This window comes from Bos indicus, chromosome 4 (assembly GCF_029378745.1).
Source record: "Bos indicus isolate NIAB-ARS_2022 breed Sahiwal x Tharparkar chromosome 4, NIAB-ARS_B.indTharparkar_mat_pri_1.0, whole genome shotgun sequence".
Lineage (NCBI taxonomy): Eukaryota > Metazoa > Chordata > Mammalia > Artiodactyla > Bovidae > Bos > Bos indicus.
In genome coordinates this window covers 19,866,435-19,887,965 of record NC_091763.1, presented here as the reverse complement: position 1 = coordinate 19,887,965, position 21,531 = coordinate 19,866,435, and the positions used below count along the sequence as shown (strand labels likewise).

The 21,531-nt window shown below is 38.2% G+C and overlaps 1 protein-coding gene across 1 annotated transcript in view; it reads left to right on the top strand.

Annotated features, from left to right (window-relative positions):
* THSD7A (thrombospondin type 1 domain containing 7A) overlaps positions 1–21,531 on the top strand; it is a 488,459-nt gene that overhangs the window by 433,908 nt on the left and 33,020 nt on the right. The window contains exons 14-19 of the mRNA XM_070787540.1: positions 5,548–5,726; positions 7,949–7,954; positions 9,993–10,126; positions 14,926–15,079; positions 17,787–17,931; positions 19,490–19,605. Coding sequence (XP_070643641.1) covers positions 5,548–5,726; positions 7,949–7,954; positions 9,993–10,126; positions 14,926–15,079; positions 17,787–17,931; positions 19,490–19,605 — 734 coding nt within the window. The remainder of the gene's footprint in view (positions 1–5,547; positions 5,727–7,948; positions 7,955–9,992; positions 10,127–14,925; positions 15,080–17,786; positions 17,932–19,489; positions 19,606–21,531) is intronic.

Genomic DNA, 21,531 nt, shown 5'->3' with positions numbered 1-21,531 from the left:
AATCAAACCCAGGTCTCCCACATTGCAGGCAGATTCTTTACTGTCTGAGCCACCAGGGAAGCCAAGAACCCAACAAACTAGTGTTTAAAGATCATCCTTTGGAAATACTCGTGGGCTGCTGTCGGCGGGGTCGCACAGAGTCAGACATGACTGAAGCGACTTAGCAGCAGCAGCAGCAGCAGCAGCAGCAGCAGCAGCAGCATGGCATTGTGTGATTCTTGTTGACTAAAAGAACAGTGCCCTGAAGGATCCAGTTAAAAATAAATCACTCTACTGTTTCAAAGTTAGTTTCTTATTACTTCATAATCTGAACACTCTATCAAAAATGTTTATATTGCTGACAAAGCCCTATTTCCAAAATGGGTTCTTAGAACTTTTTTTCCAATTTTTAATACAATATTAATTAAAACTATAAATGTTAGATTTGGGGAGAAAAAGTCCATAAATGCCTTCATGTATGTAATTATTCTCAAAGTTTTTATTTTGGTTGAATAAGTAAACTTTGGATATGGGCTCTTGCATAAATAAGTTTATTTCCTTTTTAAATAAAATATACATCTGAAAGTAGAATTCATTTCTGTCACTAACTACCTGGACTTGGGCTAAACTTCACAGGCTAAGGGTTCAGTTCTCTATAAGACTGCTCTCGCCTCCGACATGAGCTGTGCATGTTCGGGAATCCCGGGTGAGCCTCGCTTCTGACCAACTGGCCACAGATTTCGGGTCCCCACTACTCCCTCAGGTTCAATAATTCACTGGGATGATTCAGAGAACTCAGAAAGCACCATACTTACAGTTAGAGTTTTATTATAGCAAAAGGATAAAAATCAGAACCAGTCAATAGAAGGGACACACAGACGAGGGCTGGGAGGGTCCCAAACACAGGGCATCCGTGCCGTCACCCCGTGGAACCAGGAGACATCACCATCTTGGCCCCTGGATGTCCTTTACCAGCCTGAGCTTTTGTATCCAGAGTTTTCTAGTGGGGAAGGAGTTATTATGTAGGCATTATTAGTTGAATCATTGACCACAGAGTTAAACTCAATCTCCTCTCCCCAGAGATTGGGAGGATATCAAGAGGCTGAAAGCCCCAAGCTTTTTAAATACATGTTTAGTCTATATGGTATAGTCATCCCCTTTCCTTAGACATCTTCGCATAAACTCACATGTAGTCTAAGAGGCCCAGCATGAATAACAAAGATACTCCTGTCACTCAGGAAATTTCAGAGCTTAGAAGCTGTCTGCCAGGAATCAGAGAAACAGAACATCCAAAGTCTTCATTATACAGCAGTGTTTTAGAGTTTGCTTTTAGAAATGGCCTTGACCGTGAACTGCATAGGTATACTGCCTGAATCTGAATGCTCCTAGTCATTGCGTAAGCTATCGGTATTGGAAGAGCAACAGCTACAAAATCTGACAGCAGTTAAAACTACTGTTGAAATTTTCTGAAAAAGTCTGTAAGTACCTAGCAGATATGAAAAGATATGTCTTCACATGTATATGAAACAAAAATATAAAAATAAAATTAAAATAACTGTTTATTGCAGTTACATAAGCTTACCTGAATACTTCATTATGAACATTTTAATTGCCTAGGGTTGATTCATAACCTTTCATACACTGAATGTAAGAATTTTATAGGTAGAATAGTTGATTATAGGCGTTTGGATATATACATGGTAGTTTAGTTTCCCCAGCTTTTCAAGTTATCTGTTCTTAATCTATAATTACAAAAGAATATTCTATTCATTTTGAAACTATTTTTCAGTAACCTTTTTCAGTATTTTCAAATCCATAAGGACCATAGTAGATAAACTTCTAGCTAAATGTTCTCATTTGCAATTGCAGTCATGTGCATATAACACACATTTAAGCAGGATAGATTTTTCAGGTCACTTTTGAGATTAATCCAGCTGTTTCCAATGGAGGGCCAGCAGAGCTCATTCACACAGCTGTAAATCAGAACCAACCAATATGTTCCACGTGCTTTCAAAATGAATTCTTTAATCTATCAACAGTACACCTTTCAACAGCACGATATCATAATTGGGAAAGTTGTTGAAAGCTACTTTATCTGCACATTCATAATTCAAATGAATGAGGTGACTGGATATATCTCAAAGGTCCTCTGGTTGCCACTCAAAGCCTGCTAATTTTGTATTCATTTCAACCTGAAAGCAGCCATCAGAACAGATATAGATACAAAAACTACAATCAAAATTCAGAAGTTTGATTTTTTCATGTGTCATATTCTGTGTTGAGCTACCAAGTTTTAACACCCTCATTGTGAAGTCATTTATTTTATTCCAGCATTCTCGGGAACCATAAATTGCTTCAAGATGCCAGCAGTTTATTTAGCCTTAAAACGCTTCAGATGTTTCTGTCTTTCTATCCGCCATGATCGTTTGGTGTTAATTGCCCTCAAAAATGATCCTAGTGGAGAAGGCAGGGGAATGCTTATCTGGCAGTTCACTAGTAGCATTAAGGATTTTAATTGTACGAGATACACTTGACAGGCAATTATTGAATGTTGTTACACATTAGAAAATTAAAATGGAATGCTAAGCATTATACTCTTTCGCAGTTGTGTCTTTATCTCAGTGCCTAATTTGTATCTTTCAGCAGTTTAATTGAGTTTTATTGGAGAGACATTTTCTGGAGTACTCTATTGGAAGATCAAACATAAAAATTTTATATCTGCTTACTTAATAATACAATGTGAATCAAACTGAAGTCAGACATGACATATTTCACCAGTGCCATTTGTACTTCAGCAGATAAAATGGAAAGAATTTCCATTTATCTGTTACTCTGAAGTAGTGACATAAAAATCATGTGAGTCTACTGTCAGTTATAATTACTGAATGGCAAAAGGTTAGAGGTTTGTTTTTGCGGTTATTTTGATCTTTTGCAAGCCAGGAAAGGTGGCGCTAGTGGTAAAGAATCTGCTTGCCAGTGCAGATGACAGAAGAGATGCGGGTTTGATCCCTGGGTCAGGATGATCCCTTGGAGGAGGGCAGGGCAACCCACTCCAGTATTCTTGCCTGGACAAGAATTAATTAATCCCATGGACAGAGAATCCTGGCATGCTGAGTTCATAGGGTTGCAAAAAGTCAGATACAACTTAGCACGCACACACGCACAAGGTAGGAAATGAAATTCTAGAAATATTTCAATAATTTATTACATATGAAATAGTAGTGTTCTTTTACTAAAGCGCTTTTGATAATATTTGGCAATAGTTGGGTTTTTGTTAATTAATTGTCTTTTATAAACATCAAATAATTTGGTTACTGATGACATGGATTTGTAAGTGACTTTAGACATTTTTAGCTTGACTCAAAATGAATTATATACCTCAGTATAAGAACTGAAACTATAAAACTCTTGGGGAAAAATGGGCGTTTTTGACTTTTATGACCTTGGATTAGATAATCGTTTCCTAGATAGGACACCAAAGTACAGCAATAAAAATAAAAATAGATAAATTGGACTTCATTACCATTTAAAATTTTGTTCTTCAAAGGACACTAAAGTAAAAGAGACATAATAAGCAAGTTTTGACAAATGTATAAAGTGGAGCACTCATATCCTGCTAGTGGTATCGTAAAATGGTACCGTCACTTTGGAAAACAGTTTGGCATTTCAGTAAAAAGTTAAATAAAGAATTATCATATGATCAGATAATTCCATTCCTAGTTACATACCCAAGAGAACTGAAAACTCATGTGTGCAGAAACTTGTACACAAATATTCACAGCATTATTTGTAATGTACGAAACATGGAAATAACTAAAATGTCCATCAATTGATGAAAGGATTGAAACATATGATACTTCCATACAATGGAATACTATTTAGTTATAAAAAGGAGTGAGGTACTAACACATGTCACAGCATAGAAGAATCCTGAAGACGTTGTAGTAAGTAAAAGAAGCCGATCGTAAAACATAATGTTTGATTTCATTTTATAAAATGTTCAGAATAGGTGAATTCTTAGAGATACAGACTAGATTAGTGGTTGCTAGAGAACGGGAGGGAAAATGGGAAATGGCTGCTAACAGGTATAGCAGTAGTAACGAAAATGTTCTAAAAGCAGATGGTGCTGATGGTTGCATAACACAGACTATATTAAAGACCAAAACATGAGCTGACCTTTATGATATATAAATTATATCTCAATAAAATTTTTAAAAGTCCACCTAGAGTTCTTAAGAGAAACTGTTTACATTATGCTGCTGCTGCGAAGTCGCTTCAGTCGTGTCCGACTCTGTGCGACCCCATAGACGGCAGCCCACCAGGCTCCCCCATCCCTGGGATTCTCCAGGCAAGAACACTGGAGTGGGTTGCCATTTCCTTCTCCAATGCATGAAAGTGAAAAGTGAAAGTGAAGTTGCTTAGTCGTGCCTGACTCTTAGCGACCCCATGGACTGCAGCCTACCAGGCTCCTCCGTCCATGGGATTTTCCAGGCAAGAGTACTGGAGTGGGGTGCCATTGCCTTCTCTGGTTTACGTTATAGTCATTTTCAAAATGGAATCTTTGGTGTTGATGTAAAATGGTAAGAGCAGAGTGTTCTCTTCCTTCCAGAACAACCACTCTCACAGGCAGAGTGTGACAGAGGATAACACTGGACTCTTGACCAGGGGAATTTTGCTTTTTCCACTTGTTTGTCTTGAGAAAAATAGGGATAAACTGATAACTGTGAAATGCCAAGTTGGTACTAAGGGAAGGGTTAGGAAAATGCTCCCATTTCTCAGGACAAATCTGTGGACTCTTAACTTAATTGACTGTGTGATTTGATGGAATGAGTGCTAGACTAGACTCAGATCCTGGCCTCATCTCTGACTGTGTGACCTTGCCCTTGTCAGTTATCTCTCTGTACGTGTTTTCTTATCTGTCCAGTAGAGCCTCCGTACATGCCCACTACGTTTATGCTATTTTCAAGAGAATCAAATGAATACGGTATGTGAAGGTGCTTTGAAACTGACAGCACATATAATAATATGAAGCATTATTTATTTAACATCCTTCATTTTTCTTCATCAGACTTGATTTTCAATGAAAGCGAAACAGAAGGTGCTAAGTTAAATGATTCCTTTTGAATACTGATTGAGAGGGTCTGGCTTTCTTCTTGAGGGAGAATGTTGCATGGACTCAGACACTTGAACTTATGTGACATTAGCAGATAGGATTTTACAGAAAACTGTTATCATTTTTTTAATGTATTATTCCGGCAGCATGAGAATGACATGGCAGCAGACAGGTTATTGTCAATTAAACACGAGCTGTCAGAAAGTCAGAAATGTTGAAATATGGTGAGCATGAATCCTAAGCAGATCATACAGCAGCTGCTTAGCTGTTATTTGAACAGAGTCACTGTGCTATGTGTCATTTTCCTGCAGGATTTAATTTGAGTCCCTAATGACAGAGACACCTCTCCATTTGCATGTTGCTGCCAAGTCCTTCTAAATGGGCTGGAATGGTGGGTGGTAATAGCCGAGGGCCATGTGGAGGAGACAGCCCTTGTCTCATTTTTGTCTGCTCAGGTTACATTGAAGAGGCCTGCATCATCCCCTGCCCCTCAGACTGCAAGCTCAGTGAGTGGTCCAATTGGTCGCGCTGCAGCAAGTCCTGTGGGAGCGGTGTGAAGGTTCGGTCTAAATGGCTGCGTGAAAAGCCCTATAATGGAGGGAGGCCATGCCCCAAACTGGACCATGTCAACCAGGTATCTTCTGCTCTTGGGAATATTGTAAAATACCTCTTAGATGCACACTGATCTCTCTCTTTTTTTTTTAACCCAAAATAGAGAATAAATAATATCCCCTGAATAAGATATTTGACCCACTTTACAATGCCTGAGTAAATTATTAAAATTACAAGTCAGATGGATGATCTCTGTATTCTCAAGAGATTTAATATACTGTATGTGTATATATGTGCATATTAATGTAATAGAAATAAAAAATGAAATCTACCTTTAAAATACTGTCAAGGTATTTAATCTGTTGTTATACAATAATTTGAGTGTTGGGAGCAAGATTGTCTTATCTGATAAATCCATTAGACTCAGAAAAAAAATCTCAATTGCCAACCATACAAATTAAAATCAAGGAAGTTATGTAGGGTGTGGGTCAAAAATGGGAAATATATTCTGTTGATATGAAATATGATAAGATGAAAGAGATGAAGATGGTGTCAAAGTGACTCTGTGTTATCTATCAATTTGGCGATTGGCCTTTTCAGTATTATTTGGAACTTTCTTTGACTTTGAATACACACTTTGTTAGCAGCTATTCATAGTTATGGCTTGTGTTCCACTGGAAATAGAGTGAAATATCTAATAGGAGGAATTGTTTAATATAAGATTGCTAGTTTAACGTAACATAAGATTCATCAGACAGTTATTGCCATGTTTGATCTACATGAGGATTAACAAAGAGTGAATTTCACACTAGATATGAAGATACGTGTGGATATTAAGATGTATGTTTAACTCACAAAAGAACAAAGTTATATGTATGCACCAAATTTAAATATGTAGGTATGTTTCATACACACATAGATTGTCTAATTTTAATCTTCAAATACACTGCTCACCCATATACATTTGCCTTCCCAAAAAAACCTTTGTTCATCACAATAAAATTATAGAGAAATAAAAATAACTTTTGAATAAAGCAATTAAGGGCCAAGAAAGTGGAGAATTAAATTGCATAGAAAGTCTTCTAAAAGAATGTTGATTTTTCGCAAGTAAAATTGCTAAACTTGCCTTTAAATAAATGCAACTAAAGGTGACTAATATACTTCACTGCTGCCACCTACTGGTAATCGAGTGTCTCTACCCCAGTAACGATCTCTAAAGAAGAAAATGCATGACCCTGATGAAACAGAAAAACTGAAATGTAATGTTTATAATACAAAAGAATATTTTTCTACAAGTTTTGAAATATTGACTTTCCAGTAGTAAACTAAAATTTCAATAATTTTTATTCATGTTCTGAATAAATTCTACTCATTTTCTTAGCTTCAGTGTGTATGTGTACAGCCAGTCAGAATTTAAGTTTTGCTTGCCTCAGTGTCTTTTATGTAGTGAATTTAGAAAAGTTCAAAATGGCTGTGCCAAGTTGTCTTTGCTACTAAAACTTTTACCTAAGCTCCTTCTGTGTCACTCTGATAAAATCTAATGCAGAGCATGTTATCTGAGTGTTTGTTACCAGACTACTGGTTACGGTATATTGAGACATGTACAATGGAAACTGAAACAGGAAATAATAGATTTCTGAATCTTTGAGCATAAATGTTCTACATTAAAAGTAGAAACTTCTAAGGATTCATTTGTTAGTAAAATGTAAGAAAAGAATATGCAAGGTTTGTGTAACTGAAAATTGGGGGGGGGGTTGGTGTAAATTTTTGAAAATTATGTCATATAGATTTTTACTGCAGTCATACCTTCCTCAATAAGTAATCTGTGGTAGTTTGCCTTGAAAATGGTTTCTGAGGTTCCCTTTTCCATTTGAGGAAGCGAATACTCATTTCCTCAGAAATGTGGGTGAATGAATTGATTAAGATCAATCAGTCTATAAATAGCCCGCTCACAGTTTGGTCCACCAGATATTTGCAGTCATATTCATTCCCCAAGATACGTATTTTGAGGTCTACTCGGTTTTCTAAGATTTCTTCATCCTGCCTACCAAATCCTTTCCTGGACTGTGCTGTTTGCAATTTGTTTGTGTATCTTAATTTTAAACAATAATAAGGAGGTAGCTTTTCTATTTTAAGGTCTAAGTTAAATGTTCGAGTCATTTACCAAGAAAAAAACACACCCACCTTTTCTATATGGAAAATACTTGAAACTTAGAACGTGAGATCTTCTCGCCAAATATACCAACATTTTAACTTGTCTCTGTTTCTCTCCCTTTGCTTCATTCCTGGTGAACCCTGGTCCAGGCCCAGGTAAGAACTGCTAAACCTCATGGTTCATGATAGAGTGCTGTTGGTTTCCATTTCACTCCTGGCATCAGAGAATGTATTCTTTTTTATCTTTCACACAAAAGAAGTCATATTTTTCATAAAACTTTTCTTCTGCAGCTATTCCCTTTTTTTTTTCCCTAACGTGTTACATGTGTTTTCTCATTTTAAAATCAGGGCCTAAGGTACAAGGATAGAAGAGAACAAGCTTAAATCTCTCGCCTTGAAAAGGCAGTGGCACCTCCTGTCTCATGCTTCTTGGGTGAGGGAGAGGGGTAGGTGGGCTCCAAGGGGTCGCAGGAGGCCGCTCTGAACTGATTTGTATTCTCTCCAGCATGGGAGATTAAAATGAAAGCCGTCAAAGGACTAGGAAAGATGGCATTTCCCCTTCAATTGTTCCCTTCTCCACAACATGCAGGGTAATGTTTTACTAAATACTAAAATAGTATTTAGTTCTATTTTAATACAGCACACAATGTGAAGGTGATCATTTATGACAGTCATTACAGAGTCTTACTCCAACAGTGCATACTTTTTTTCTATGTGTGGTAGGTCAACTTTATTCACTTTCCAGGGATGTTTAGTAAAACTAAAATTTGCACAAAGAATGGTTCCAATGGACTACTTAAATCTGTATTTTCTGGAATTGAATAACTATATAAAATATTCACGTACTGTTGTGTGTGGGTGGGTATTATAAAGTAGGAAATAGAGTTGAATTATAGATTTTGAAATAATTTTAAGAGGCATTTTTCTTTAATGATTGAGTCAGCTCTGTTGCAGTGGATTAAAGTCCTTTTTTTAAATTAATTTACTCCATTCTTCTCTCACTGAGAAAAGACTATAGTTGGTTCATTGTGCTAAAAATCCTGAAACCCACCGACGACACCACCGCAGACCTGGACCTGCAAGCCTTAACGGGCACCAGAGCACCGACAATTCGCTTTATTTCATGTGGCCCTCAGTGCCTTGCAGCTGTGTAATATGAGACCAATTTCAGACCTCACTTCCAAGCCCTAAATGATTTAAGATAACTTTATTTAAGATAGCTATATTTCGTATTATTTATCTTTTAATTTCCTCTATGGAACATGAAAAAATTCTTATTGGTATACACACTTATTTGGAAAATGGGCCAAATTATATTTATTTGAAAAGAACTACTTTTATAAGCTGTGTTCTTACTGTTGTTCAGTCGCTAAGTTGCATCCAACTCTTTGTGACCCCATAGACCGCCCCATGCCAGGCTCCTCTGTCCTCCACTATCTCACAGAGTTTGCTCAGATTCATGTCCATTGAGTCAGTGATGCTATCGAACCATCTCATCCTCTGCTGCCCTCTTTTCCTGTTGCCTTTCAGTCTCTCCCACAGCATCAGGGTCTTTTCCAATGAGTCAGTTCTTCACATCAGGTGGCCAAAATATTGGAGCTTCAGCTTCAGCATCAGTCCTTCCAATGAATATTCAGGGTTGATTTCCTTTAGGGTTGACTGGTTTGATCTCCTTGCAGTCCAAGGGACTCTCAAGAGACTTCTCCCAAATCACAGTTTCAAAAGTGTTGTTATATGCTTCCTTAATTGCTTAAAAATTAATGATAATTCTTCTATTCATTCATTCATCTTACTCAACAAATCTCTATAGAATGCCTCACATATGAACACCCTGGGCTAAGTACTGAAGACACAGAGACTGTGACCAGGAGGTATGGCCCAGGAAGTTATAATACCGTGTGGTAAGCATCAGTCCAGGAAAGTACGGAGTGCGTCTGATGTGGTCCATGAGGTCTGATCTCCAGCTACAGTGTGATCGCAGATCAGCAGAACACAACAGGGCTAGCCCTGCCTGCCCTTCACTGCTGCAACTCGAACTCTCACGAGGGCCTCCATGTTCCTGTTTTAGGACAATGAACAGTAAAAGAGAGGCTGGTATAAAAGTGAAATATCTTGAGTACTGAACTGTGAGGCGTCCCCTCTCACCTTCTCCGGCTCCGGGCAGTGAGGTCACTGAGAACCATGTGTGTTTCAGGTGTATGAGGTCGTCCCTTGCCACAGTGACTGCAGCCAGTACATATGGGTCACAGAGCCGTGGAGCATCTGCAAGGTGACCTTTGTGAACACGCGGGACAACTGCGGAGAGGGTGTGCAAACCCGAAAAGTGAGGTGAGGTCAAGCACGGGGGAGCAAAGGCACTGCCACCTCCCGAGTTCTCGTGTGCCAGCCTGAACTTGCCCTCCCCCCAGGTCTCCTGAGTGAAGTTCTCTTCAGTACTTTTAGGGAGTCTTGTGTTCATGGAAAGCTCTGAGAGGATCTGCTTCCAGCAGCAGTTTGTCACCCTCTGCCTTCTGATTTTTGAAAGCTTTGCTTCACGGTGCTCTTGCCCAGAAAAGGCTGCATAGTGAACGTGAGCTGGACTAAAGGCAGATTTTCCAATCCCAATCACTTCTTCCTTAAAGGTCAACTGTATTTCTAACCATAGTTCAGTGATAATCTTTTATAAACTCTTTTATCTTTTGATGCTAAGGCATCAAACTGTCCACCTTTTGAATACTCCCATTGCCCTGGAAAGCCTTCACTAAAACCTTACCCTGGCTGGCTGGTGCCACTCATGTGTTATCTGTGGCCAGTGGCCAGTAGGGTAGCCACTCACCACGTGTGGCTATTTCACTTGAAATCTAAACCAATGAAAATTAAATAAAATGCATTTCCTCAACCACACTAGACCCATCCTAAGTGCTCCATAGTCGGAGGGGGCTACTGGCTATTCTTTGAGACAGCACGGTTATTTTTCCATTGTCATAGAAAGTATGAGAGCCTTGTCATACTGCTGAGCAGCCTTGTTAGATCTATAATGCCCCACATACCCCTTAGTGTTTTGAAAGATCCATCTATATGTCTGTCCCCTTTATTAAACGCTATCTCTCCAAACTGAGACTCTGTCGTAGTCATAGAAATTCTCTAAAACCCAATACGATTGAAATATTGTAATAAATATGGTTTAGTTGCTGAGTTGTCTCTGACTCTTGTGACCCCATGGACTTAGCCCACCAGGTTCCTCTGTCCACGAGACTTTCCAGGCAAGAATACAGGATTGGGTAGCCATTCCCTTCTCCAGGGGATCTTCCTAACCCAGGAATTGAACCCAGGTCTCCTGCATTGCAGGCAGATTCTTTACTGACTGAGCTACAAGGGAAGCCCATAATAAGTGTAATACAATTAAATTGACTCATTAAATTATACCTAAAGCATCTGCATATGATTCTTAAGGGTCTCAAACCTGGGAAATCAGTATATGAGGCTTTATTATCTCCACTTTAAGAAAAGATTCAAAAGTACTAAGTAATGTGCCTAAGCAGACAGTGAGTGAAGTGACAGAGTTGCATTGAAACTCAAATGTTTTGCCACTCTTTAACCAGTTTATCCTAACTCTACTGAGTGATAAACGGTAAAGAAACATATAAAACATCCAAAGCTTTACAACTTCCAATTGTGAAGAATTCCATTCTTACTCATGACGTAGCTCTTCGTGAATTTAAGATGACTGTTTCTTTATCTGTTTCAGTAGGAAAGTAGAGCAAGTTAATGTTTATATCATAAAACCTTGGGACTGTGTAAAACATTGGCTCTGATAAAAATAATCTCTTTTGTTTTTAAACCTCACTCATCTTAAGTCTCAAGTTATTTTTCTGAGTATTAAGAAGTGGATGAGGTGGAGGGTGGAGGAAATGAGTTAATAGGGAAACAGGGAAGAAAAAGATATTCTGTTTTCTACCACTCTTCTGCCAAATTTAAATTTTATCTTTAAAATATAAAAGTATTTTCTTTATATTAAAAATTTGATAAAGTTGGTTTTTTTGTTAATATAAAAATTACAATAGCTTCTTTCAGCTTTCCCTCCAGCTGTCTATTATTATATGTTGCTTCTTTTTGCTTTCCAAATGGCTATTGTCAATGTTTTCAAACACATTTTAAACAAAGTAACTTTTAAGGTCAACCTATTTTTTCAGTAAACATTTTTAATGCAAATAGAGAATTGATGAAAATTTCTTATCATGTAATAACGCTCCTTAAGGTTAAATGCCGTGTTAGATGCAACCATTGGGTGACATTTCAGGACAAATACATCTATAAGGAAGTGTGAAAGTGAAAGGCGCTCAGTTGTGTCTGACTCTTTGTGACCCCACAGACTATACAGCCCATGGAACTCTCCAGGGCAAAATACTGGAGTAGGTAGCATTTCCCTTCTCCCCAGAATCTTCCCAATCCAGGGACTGAAGCCAGGTCTCCCACGTTGCAGGCAGATTGTTTACCAGCTGAGCCACCAGGGAAGCCCAGGAATGCTGGAGTGGGTAGCCTATCCCTTCTCCAGCAGATCTTTCAGACCCAGGTATCAAATTGGGGTCTCCTGCAATGCAGGCAGATTCTTTACCAGCTGAGCTGCTAAGGAAGCTCTTTTAGGGTGGTGTGACATATCAAAGACTGAATAATGGTAGTGATTTGCCCTGGTGAGACAGAATATTTTTTCACTGACATTTTTCTAAAATTTTCAGCACATGATGATAATAAAAACCAGTCAGATTTGGTTATTTCTGTTGCTTTTGAAATTTCTGCAGGCAATCTACCCCCTTACTGCCACAACTGTGGTGGGTGCCTAGCTCCACCCTTGGCCCCAGTTTGGTTCTATGCTCTGTTTTCTAAAACAGTTTGATATTCTCACAGCATAATCCCTTCTCTTATGGAATGGAAAAAGTCCAAGCATTTGAAGAAAGCAAATGAACTTAAAGTGCCTTCCTTTGGGCTCAAGACTTGATCCAAATAGGTTTTCTGTCTTCTGCAGTGCTAAACAGTGGTGGTGGGACTAAACCACTATCCCCATTCTACAGTGACAAAAATATCATTAATACAAAATCAAATAAATAAAACTTACAAATAATTTGAATGCCAACAAGAAGGTTTTTTTTTTTTTTTGCAGTTGTGGCACATTTAAATGATGAAATTGCAAAATTCAAATGTAATCATTAAAAAGTATGTTTTAGAAAAACAGTTAATAACATGAGATGTTTATCATATTAATGTTTTTCCTAAATGGTGCAAATAGTAGGTAAAGTTTATTCCTATTTAATGAAATGAAAATATATGTTTAAATACAGTAGTCTGCTAAGAGTGATTCTCTCTGATATAATGTATTGAATTTTTTATCATTTCTTCTGATTTTCCTAAAATGAATTTATTACTTGTATAATAAAAACTGAAGGAAAAGAAAAGCCTTTGAAAATAAAAAGTTTTATGTACATAAGTACTTAATAGAGTATTGAACATCTGTCCCTAACTCTGGATCAATAGGTAATTTTGCAAGTTAATCCTTGTACATCATGTCAGAGCCTAACATGAATGCAATCTTTTCTTAGCAGCAAATCCAACTTTGGAGATTGAACTGTCCTGTCTGTTCCGTGTCCTCTCAGAGCTGCTGTCAACAGAGCATTTTTAAAATGCCAGTGAAGCTAGAAAATTTTTCCTAAGACACTAAAATTCTCCCCCCAAAATGTATAATTTAGTTTTTTCCTTCAACGGTGAAATTGCAAAAAAGCCTACATTTGCATGTTTTTGTGATTACTTTTTATTTTTTAATTTATCTTTAATTGAAGGATAATTGCTTTACAGTGTCGTGTTGGTTTCTGCCAAACATCAACATGAGTGATTACTTTTTATATTTATATTCGCATACAAAAAAATGCAGAGCTGGGTATCTGTGTGGATATTTTTCAGGTTACAAACCCAGTTAAGACGAAACCAACAGCATACTTTTCCAGTTTTTGCTGCATCCCACAGGAAACCCACATTTCTCTTAAAATCAGCAGCACGGTATGGAAAGGTGATTCTGCAGAGAACTGTCAAGATGCAATCTCCCTACTGATTGTAAATCCCTGAGAAAAGTTGAGATTCCAGGTATAATTGGTAATACAATGCAACCAACAGTTTAAAACATTGCAGTGGGTTTGAGGCTTGAGAGCCCAAGCCTTCCTCTTCATCTCCTGCAATGCAGTTCTCTTCCCAAACTTAATAATTCGGTTGACCTTCTCTGAGTCACAAATGAGGGATAAAGATTTTGTCTTCTATTAGAAAAGTGCTTGGAGAGATTAACTATGGTAAAAAGCGAAGTCCAGTATACTAGCCACTTTAATTAGACTCCCAAGAGATGAGTTAAAGAGCCCTTTATGACTGCTCACAACACAATGAAATGTAATGAAATGTTTGGATTTATTCTGTTAAAGCTAACAGTAAAAAAGGTCAAGATATAGGAAGATCCCAGCAACCCCATTTAGAGAAGTTGTGCTATTACTCTAATGATTGTCTCTCACTTCTGGATTTCTTTTAAGGTTATCAGCAAACGCGAAGCTAAAATTACTTGTTAAATGACAAAATAACTTGATAAAGATCATCAGTTACTTTCAAAAGCAGTTAATGAAATTTCTGCCTAGGAGATTTCAATGTGCGTTGTCTTCCATCATATATGAATCTACCTTCTCTGTGGAATCCACTATTTTTCTTGAAAGAAAAAAAATGCATTATATTCCAAAATTGCAACCCATCTCTGAATATCTGTAGCCAATGCTTTAGTTTCTGCATGATAATTTAGGTGTAAATAAATGACTCTCTCCTTTCAGAGGAAGACACACAGAATTTGTATATACAGAGTATACACATAGTGGCTATAATTTAAAAGATGATAATGATACATGCAAGCAGAGATTTTTGATTTTTAAGTCACACTGAAGGGCTCCAACTATTTATGGGAGGCAGAGATCTTCTGTGTCTTTATGTTTGGAGAATTTTATTCATTAAATGCCAAACTCCCCATCCCCTGCCTCCATGGTGATACCTTAAGAGAAACCTTGAACCTTGTGGGTTGGCCATTGTTTGATTGTCCAAATTCCTTCACTGATAGACATGTTTTCTTCTAGATGCATGCAGAACACAGCGGATGGCCCCTCTGACCATGTAGAGGATTACCTCTGTGACCCAGAAGAGATGCCCCTGGGCTCTCGAGAGTGCAAACTGCCATGTCCTGAGGATTGTGTGGTATCCGAATGGGGTCCATGGACCCGATGCTCTTTGGTGAGACAATTAACCATTTGTTAATGTAGAATTTGCTTAATTCCTTACCATTAAAGCTTTTAAGCTTTTAACTACCATTAAGAAAATAAAACTTGGTTACTGAATTAGTTACCAGGGTGTGCTGTTGGCTACGAATGTGCCATTTAAAATCAGCAGTGTTTAGACTCATCCCGGCACAGCTTAGCTTCTTGCAAACTTTATACTCCATCACCATCCTCCTAATCCTAGCACAAAAATGTCTTTAGATTGATTTATGAATACACAGCATGTTAAAAACTGCAGTGGTGATAATGATTCCCTCCAGGTAAAGAGATAAAGAATGAGACTCTAGTAAAAGTGCTTTCATGGTGTCAAGATGTTATCATCTTTTGCTTTTTGCCCAGGCCATTTTATTTAAATTGTAGGAATAATCTTTCACACTGTGGGGATATGGCAGCAGGAGTATTGACACTAAAACTCAAAAGATTCTGGTAAGAAAGGGAGTAGAAAGAAGAAAGCTGGGCATCAATGAATCTCTTTCCAGGCACTGACTCTGAGCATCTTTGGACCTGGAAAGCCAGCTGAGAGTTTCAAATCGCACAGAGCTTCTAGATTTCAGCAGCCCATGGAGCACTTCCATGGGCCCTGGGGAGGAGAGTCACTTGAAACAGGACTGGCTGATGATGTAGGAAATTTGGCTTACCCCAGGCACATTTGTAAAGCTGCACACTCAATGGGGCATCAAAAGCATGGAAAAAATATTTAATGTGTAATTTATTTGCTGAAATATAATATGGGACAGATACATGTTTTCAAGGAGAAATTAATTTTCTGTTCCAATGTTAACATTATTAAAGATGCTGATTAGCAGCCAACTGATAGAGCAGGAGCAAAACAGGGGTGGCATTTGACTTGGATACAGAATAAACTTCAATAAAGAATCAATCAGCTGTTTCACAAGGGTATGCAAATGATTTTGTATTCTAATTTCATAGCATCAGGTTTGAAGTTACTGTTTCTGCTCTTAATAACCAAATGTTTCCAAAACAAGACTGTACCAGTAGGAGAATGACAGCCAGGTTTTTTAAATTAGTGCTACCTTATATTTGTGTGCATGTATGTGTGCACATTAGGAAAATATTAATAGCTGTTTTTCCATGGACAGAGGAGCCTCGTGGGCTGCAATCCATGGCGTCACAGAGTCAAGCACAACTGATCAACTAATACACACACATACACACAATCTTAATTTTGGGGGTCCAAGAAAATAGATTATAAGTTCTGTGACCCACAGTAAAATTTGTGACCTACAGTAATTAGTATGAGCATATATTTTTGTGTATGGATGATGTGATGTATCTATTAATATTTGACACATACTCTTTTTTTATCCCAGTTTTATTGAGAGATAATCAACAGACATGTTTAAGGCATACAGCATGATGGTTTGATTTACGTATATTGTGAAACGATTACCACAATAGTTTCAGCTAGCATCCATCTTCTCAAATACGTATGATAAAAAGAAGAAAAGAATAAAGGGGGAAAAATGTTCTGCTTGTGATGAGAACTGTTAAGATTAACTCTGTTAACACCTTTGCTATATAACATACGGCAGTGTTAGCTACAGTCATCATGCTGAACTTGATGTAGTCCAAGTAGTAGGGATGTATCCCTACTACTTACTGTCTTACAACTGGAAATTTGTACCTTTGACCACTTTCCTCCAGTTCTCCCTCTCCCCTACCCCTACGTCTGTTAACTGCAAGTCTGATCTTTTTCTATGAGTTTTGTTTTTTTGTTTTAAATGCCACATGTAAGTGAGAGCATACGGTATTTGTCTCTGACACTTCACTTAGCATAATGTCTTTGGGGTCCATCCCTGTTGTCACAAATTGTAGGCATCCTCGTTTTTTATGGCTGAATAATATTCTGTTGTATAATCACACTACAGCTTATTTATCCATCGATGGGCATTTTGGGTTTTTTCTGTATCTTGATTATTGTAAATAATGCTGCAGTAAACATATGGGAACAGATATATTTTCAGGTTAGACACAGACTCTTAAGTATTGTCAACTGAAGAAAAAGACACAGCCTGAAAGTTGCCAGTTAAGTTTTATTTGGGGATCTTACTGAGGACAATGGCCTGGGAGACGGCCCTTTAGATAGCTCTGAGGAACTGCTCCAAAGAGGTAGAGGAGGAGGCTGAATAAGCAGGAGTTTTCTGCTGGGAAAAAAAAAAAAACACATGTAGTCAAATATCAAGAGTACTGTTAATCAGTGAAACAGAAATCTCTAGTTAATGATTTTAGTGCTTTCCTGTGTATAGGATTATGCAGGACTCTGGGCTCATTGAAATTATTCCTTAGACATGTATCTTAACCATCTCGGGTCAGTATCCAAAGCACAGAACGCTGCCTCTTTCTCTCGATCCTGTTTGCCTCAGGGCACATCGCCTGCGGCAGCTGCAGTGGTGAGGGTTTGGTCCTTGTGGAACGGGACAGTGGCACCATTCTCTGTCTGCCGGGATGGCAGGCAGCATTCCCGGTCCACAGCCTCTTAGAGGCAGATGGCACATCAGAAACTCATCCAACTCCTGGACTTACAGATGAGATTAGCCAGTGGCCCAAAGGTTCTAACTCTTGCTCCAGTGCTTGCCTTAATCCATTTGCTCTTGTGTGGCCAAGTGCTCACCTTTCTGAGGAGTTACGTTATTCTCTGTCAGCCTTGCAATCAAAGCACTTTCCGGCAAAGGGCAGCTGATCCCATCAGACAACCAGCTGAGGAGGGAAGAGCCTGCCCTGACACTGTGGAGAAGGAACCCTGCAACCTGAACAAAAACTGCTTCCACTATGATTATAATGTAACAGGTACGTGAGTAGCCTTCACCTCATAAAGGCCAAATTCCACGTCTGTCAGCTTAGCAGCATTCCCAGAAGGATGGTTCACCTCCATCCACATGTCTTTTGGACATGCTACCTGGTGGTTTAGTCACTGAGTCGTGTCTGACTCTTGTGACCCCATGGACTGTAGCCCACCAGGTTCCTCTGTCCATGGGATTCTCCAGGCAAGAATACTGGAGTGGGCTGCCATTTCCTTCTCCAGGGGATCTTCCCGACCCAGGGATCGAACCCACGTCTCCTGCATTACAGGCAGATTCTTTACCACCTGAGTCCCCAGGAAAGCCATACACACTGCTTACTCTCCCAGCAGTAATTCTGTATTAAATGAAATAAATATTTATCTGTCTTATTTTTAATAAACATCAAGATAGAGAATGAAAAATTCACACAAACATTAGCTCTTAAGGCAGATTGTGAATAGTCTAAGGGTACCTATGTAAGACATCCTCCCACTTTCAGAAGGTGGAAATAAACATCGTTCCCATGGATAACAGTTTATTGAAAGATGTCTTTCTTCTTCAGAATATGTTTAATCATTATGAGTACTGGGACAACAATTCTTTGTGTGGGGGCAGTTCATATGCATGATTAGTCTGATGTAAAAAGCATTAGCAAGCTTAACCTTCCAAATTGTGTATGAAGAGAATTTTTTAGTGTTATCAAAGATCTAGGCAAAAAAAAAAGACTGTATTTTTTAGAAGAAAAAAAGGCTTATCATAAATTATATTTTTCCCCAAACCCTCGTCTCATATGTCATCAAGGCATATACTCTAGGAAAGAAGAGTTTTTTTGGCTTATATGACTTGGGGCAACACTGAAACTTATTTTGGAATTTTCCCCCATGTAATTTTCATGCTGAAATAAACCCCAGAAACTGTACTATGACACATAGCAGTCAGCTTGATTTTTTGTTCCTTTTGGTTTTCTCTTCAATTTGCTTTTGTGACACAATGAAATCACAGTTCTCTGGGACAGGCTACATTACCCTGGGAAGAAAGATAAAAGAATTACCTTGCAAAAGATACTTAATACGAGAAATAAATATGGCCAAGCTGGTTTTGAAATAAATAATACATTTTACAATATCCTAAGTATGGACAGCAAGTGAAATAGTTTTATTTGGATGTAACTGCACAAAATGCCAGACATTTAAAATTATGATTATTTTGCTAAAACAAAAATGTTGAGATTTACATTTTTACTTTAATTAGGATAAACAGTTTCTAAGTGACATTTCACCTGCAGGCCACAGCCATTTTTACAGCATCACCAAACGACTAGCCATCAAGATGGTCAAGGAGACAGCTGCCTCAGGAATAATCCCTGTAGCTGTGTGCAGCCCCAGCAATTCCATTTGACTCCTGATACGTTCAAAGCTGGGACCCATATGCTCTGCATGTGTGATGATTGATGGTGGGGCTTAGGAAGCAGTTGTGAATTAAATACGGGATTCAGGTCATCCGAGTTTCATTTGAAATCTGTTCCGTACATAGCCTTCTGTTCTGATGCACTCCTTCCCTTTCAGACTGGAGCACGTGCCAGCTGAGCGAGAAGGCAGTATGTGGGAATGGCATTAAAACAAGGATGTTGGATTGTGTTCGAAGTGACGGCAAGTCAGTTAACCTGAAATACTGTGAAGAGGTGAGGGGAGGCTGTGTTATATCTTTGTGAGTAAATTCTTCCCGAATAGTCTCAATTCATGCTGAGCCAAGTGACCGGTGCGTTATGCAGCTCTTTGCCAGCAGATGTTTTCTGCTAAACACGCTCTTGAAAAGAGATTCTTTCCAGCACTACTGATTTCTACACATAATTTCCTGTATTTTGTTCTGCTGGGAGCCCAAAGGTATGCTAATTAGCCCATTCTGAAAGAAATGCTTGGGTAACAATAAGTAATCAAGGTGAATAAAGGCAATAAATCTTAATCAGACTGCTCATCATCTTTTGTAATTTCATATGAATTTTGTGTTGCCTGGGACACCTGCCAAGAGCCGTCATTTATTCTCTCTGTTGCAAAACATTGATCGCATGTGGTTTCGTAACAGATTTTGATATTAGGATCTAATATCCAGCTGTGAGAGTCTGAGTCAGGTCTGGGTAAGAGAGAGCTTGAAATCCAAACAAAGGAATGGAGTCTACCATTAGTATCTTTTGGGTACAGAGATCTGTAACTGTTAATTCTCCAGTTTACAAAAGTAATGTTATCGTTTCTAATATGACCTTGTGAAATGTGAGAAAACGTAGTCGTAGTTTTCACGAAGCTGTTCTTCAGGTTACAATTATTTTGTCTAATTTCCAGACGAAAAGGGTACTCATCTTCCTGACAGGTTTTGACTCCTCCTGAACTAAGGCCCAGTGGTTCAACATGAACCAGGACAAGCTCGAACCTTTGTAGACCTGGAACACCAGGGAGGGACTTGTAACCTCAGTAGGGCTCAGTGGACATGTGACCACAATCTCTGTCTGCCTGTCCTAGAGCTTATTATAAGCCTGTGGTAAATTATTCCAAATCTTAAGGGAAAACTCAAGATGGAAATATTTTAATCCATTCGATATCTTTGATATTATCATATAGACCTAATTTAACTTTCTATATATCTGTCCATAGGAACGGAGTTCCCAAATGCACTGAAAACAAATTTAGTTAATAAATTCCTCTATCTTACAACATAATTCAGTCAATTATGGCCTTAGCTTTAATCAGAAATTTCATACCTGAATCAATTTGGCTTTGAAACTAATAACACTGAAGTAATGTGACCACTATAAAAATACAAAAATAACATTATTAGTGAATATTATTTTTATAGTTATACACACAGGCTGGAGAGCATCCTGTGATCTGCCTCTCACATGAGTCTTTTTTTTGTTTTTGCAAATGCACATGCAAATGCCCTTCTAGGCCAGAATAAAATAACAATGAAAAGCTCTGAGAGCTTTCAGAAAGCTTAACCCAAATCATATAAGTTGTTGTGTCACTAAGTCGTGTCCAACTCTCACATAATCACATAAGACCAGTGTTTAAGTATCTCATATGACTCCAGAAAAAAGATATAAATAAAGCCTTTTATTTCTTAAATGAAATGTGAGTAAAAGTCTGAGAAATAGTTTTTGTTATCCAGAAGTCTGGATAAATTTACTTTTATGTACAAATATTATTATGTTTGATTACTATGATGACAATTAGGGATTCAAATTGTAACATTTTAGCACATACTGTATTCAGGGAGAACAGTGCTCCTCTCACAGGAATTGGATTAAAGAATTCATATCTCATTTTATCCCCTATGGAAGCAGCGACTTCCTATGGAAGCAGCAGGAATTGGATTAAACAATTCATATCCCATTTTACCCACCCTATGGAAGCAGGACTGAGCGACTGAACTGAACTGATGGAAGCAGTAGAATTAAATAATAGCCCTGAGAAAAGCTGGCTGTCTTTTCTAACACTGGATTGGTTGCCTACCTACTAATACATGTGCAAACCCTTCATTCCGTGCAGCTGCAGTAGCTAACTCTTGCTGTTCCTCTAACAGCCAAAAAGAAAGATGGCACTGCTATCCAACAAAG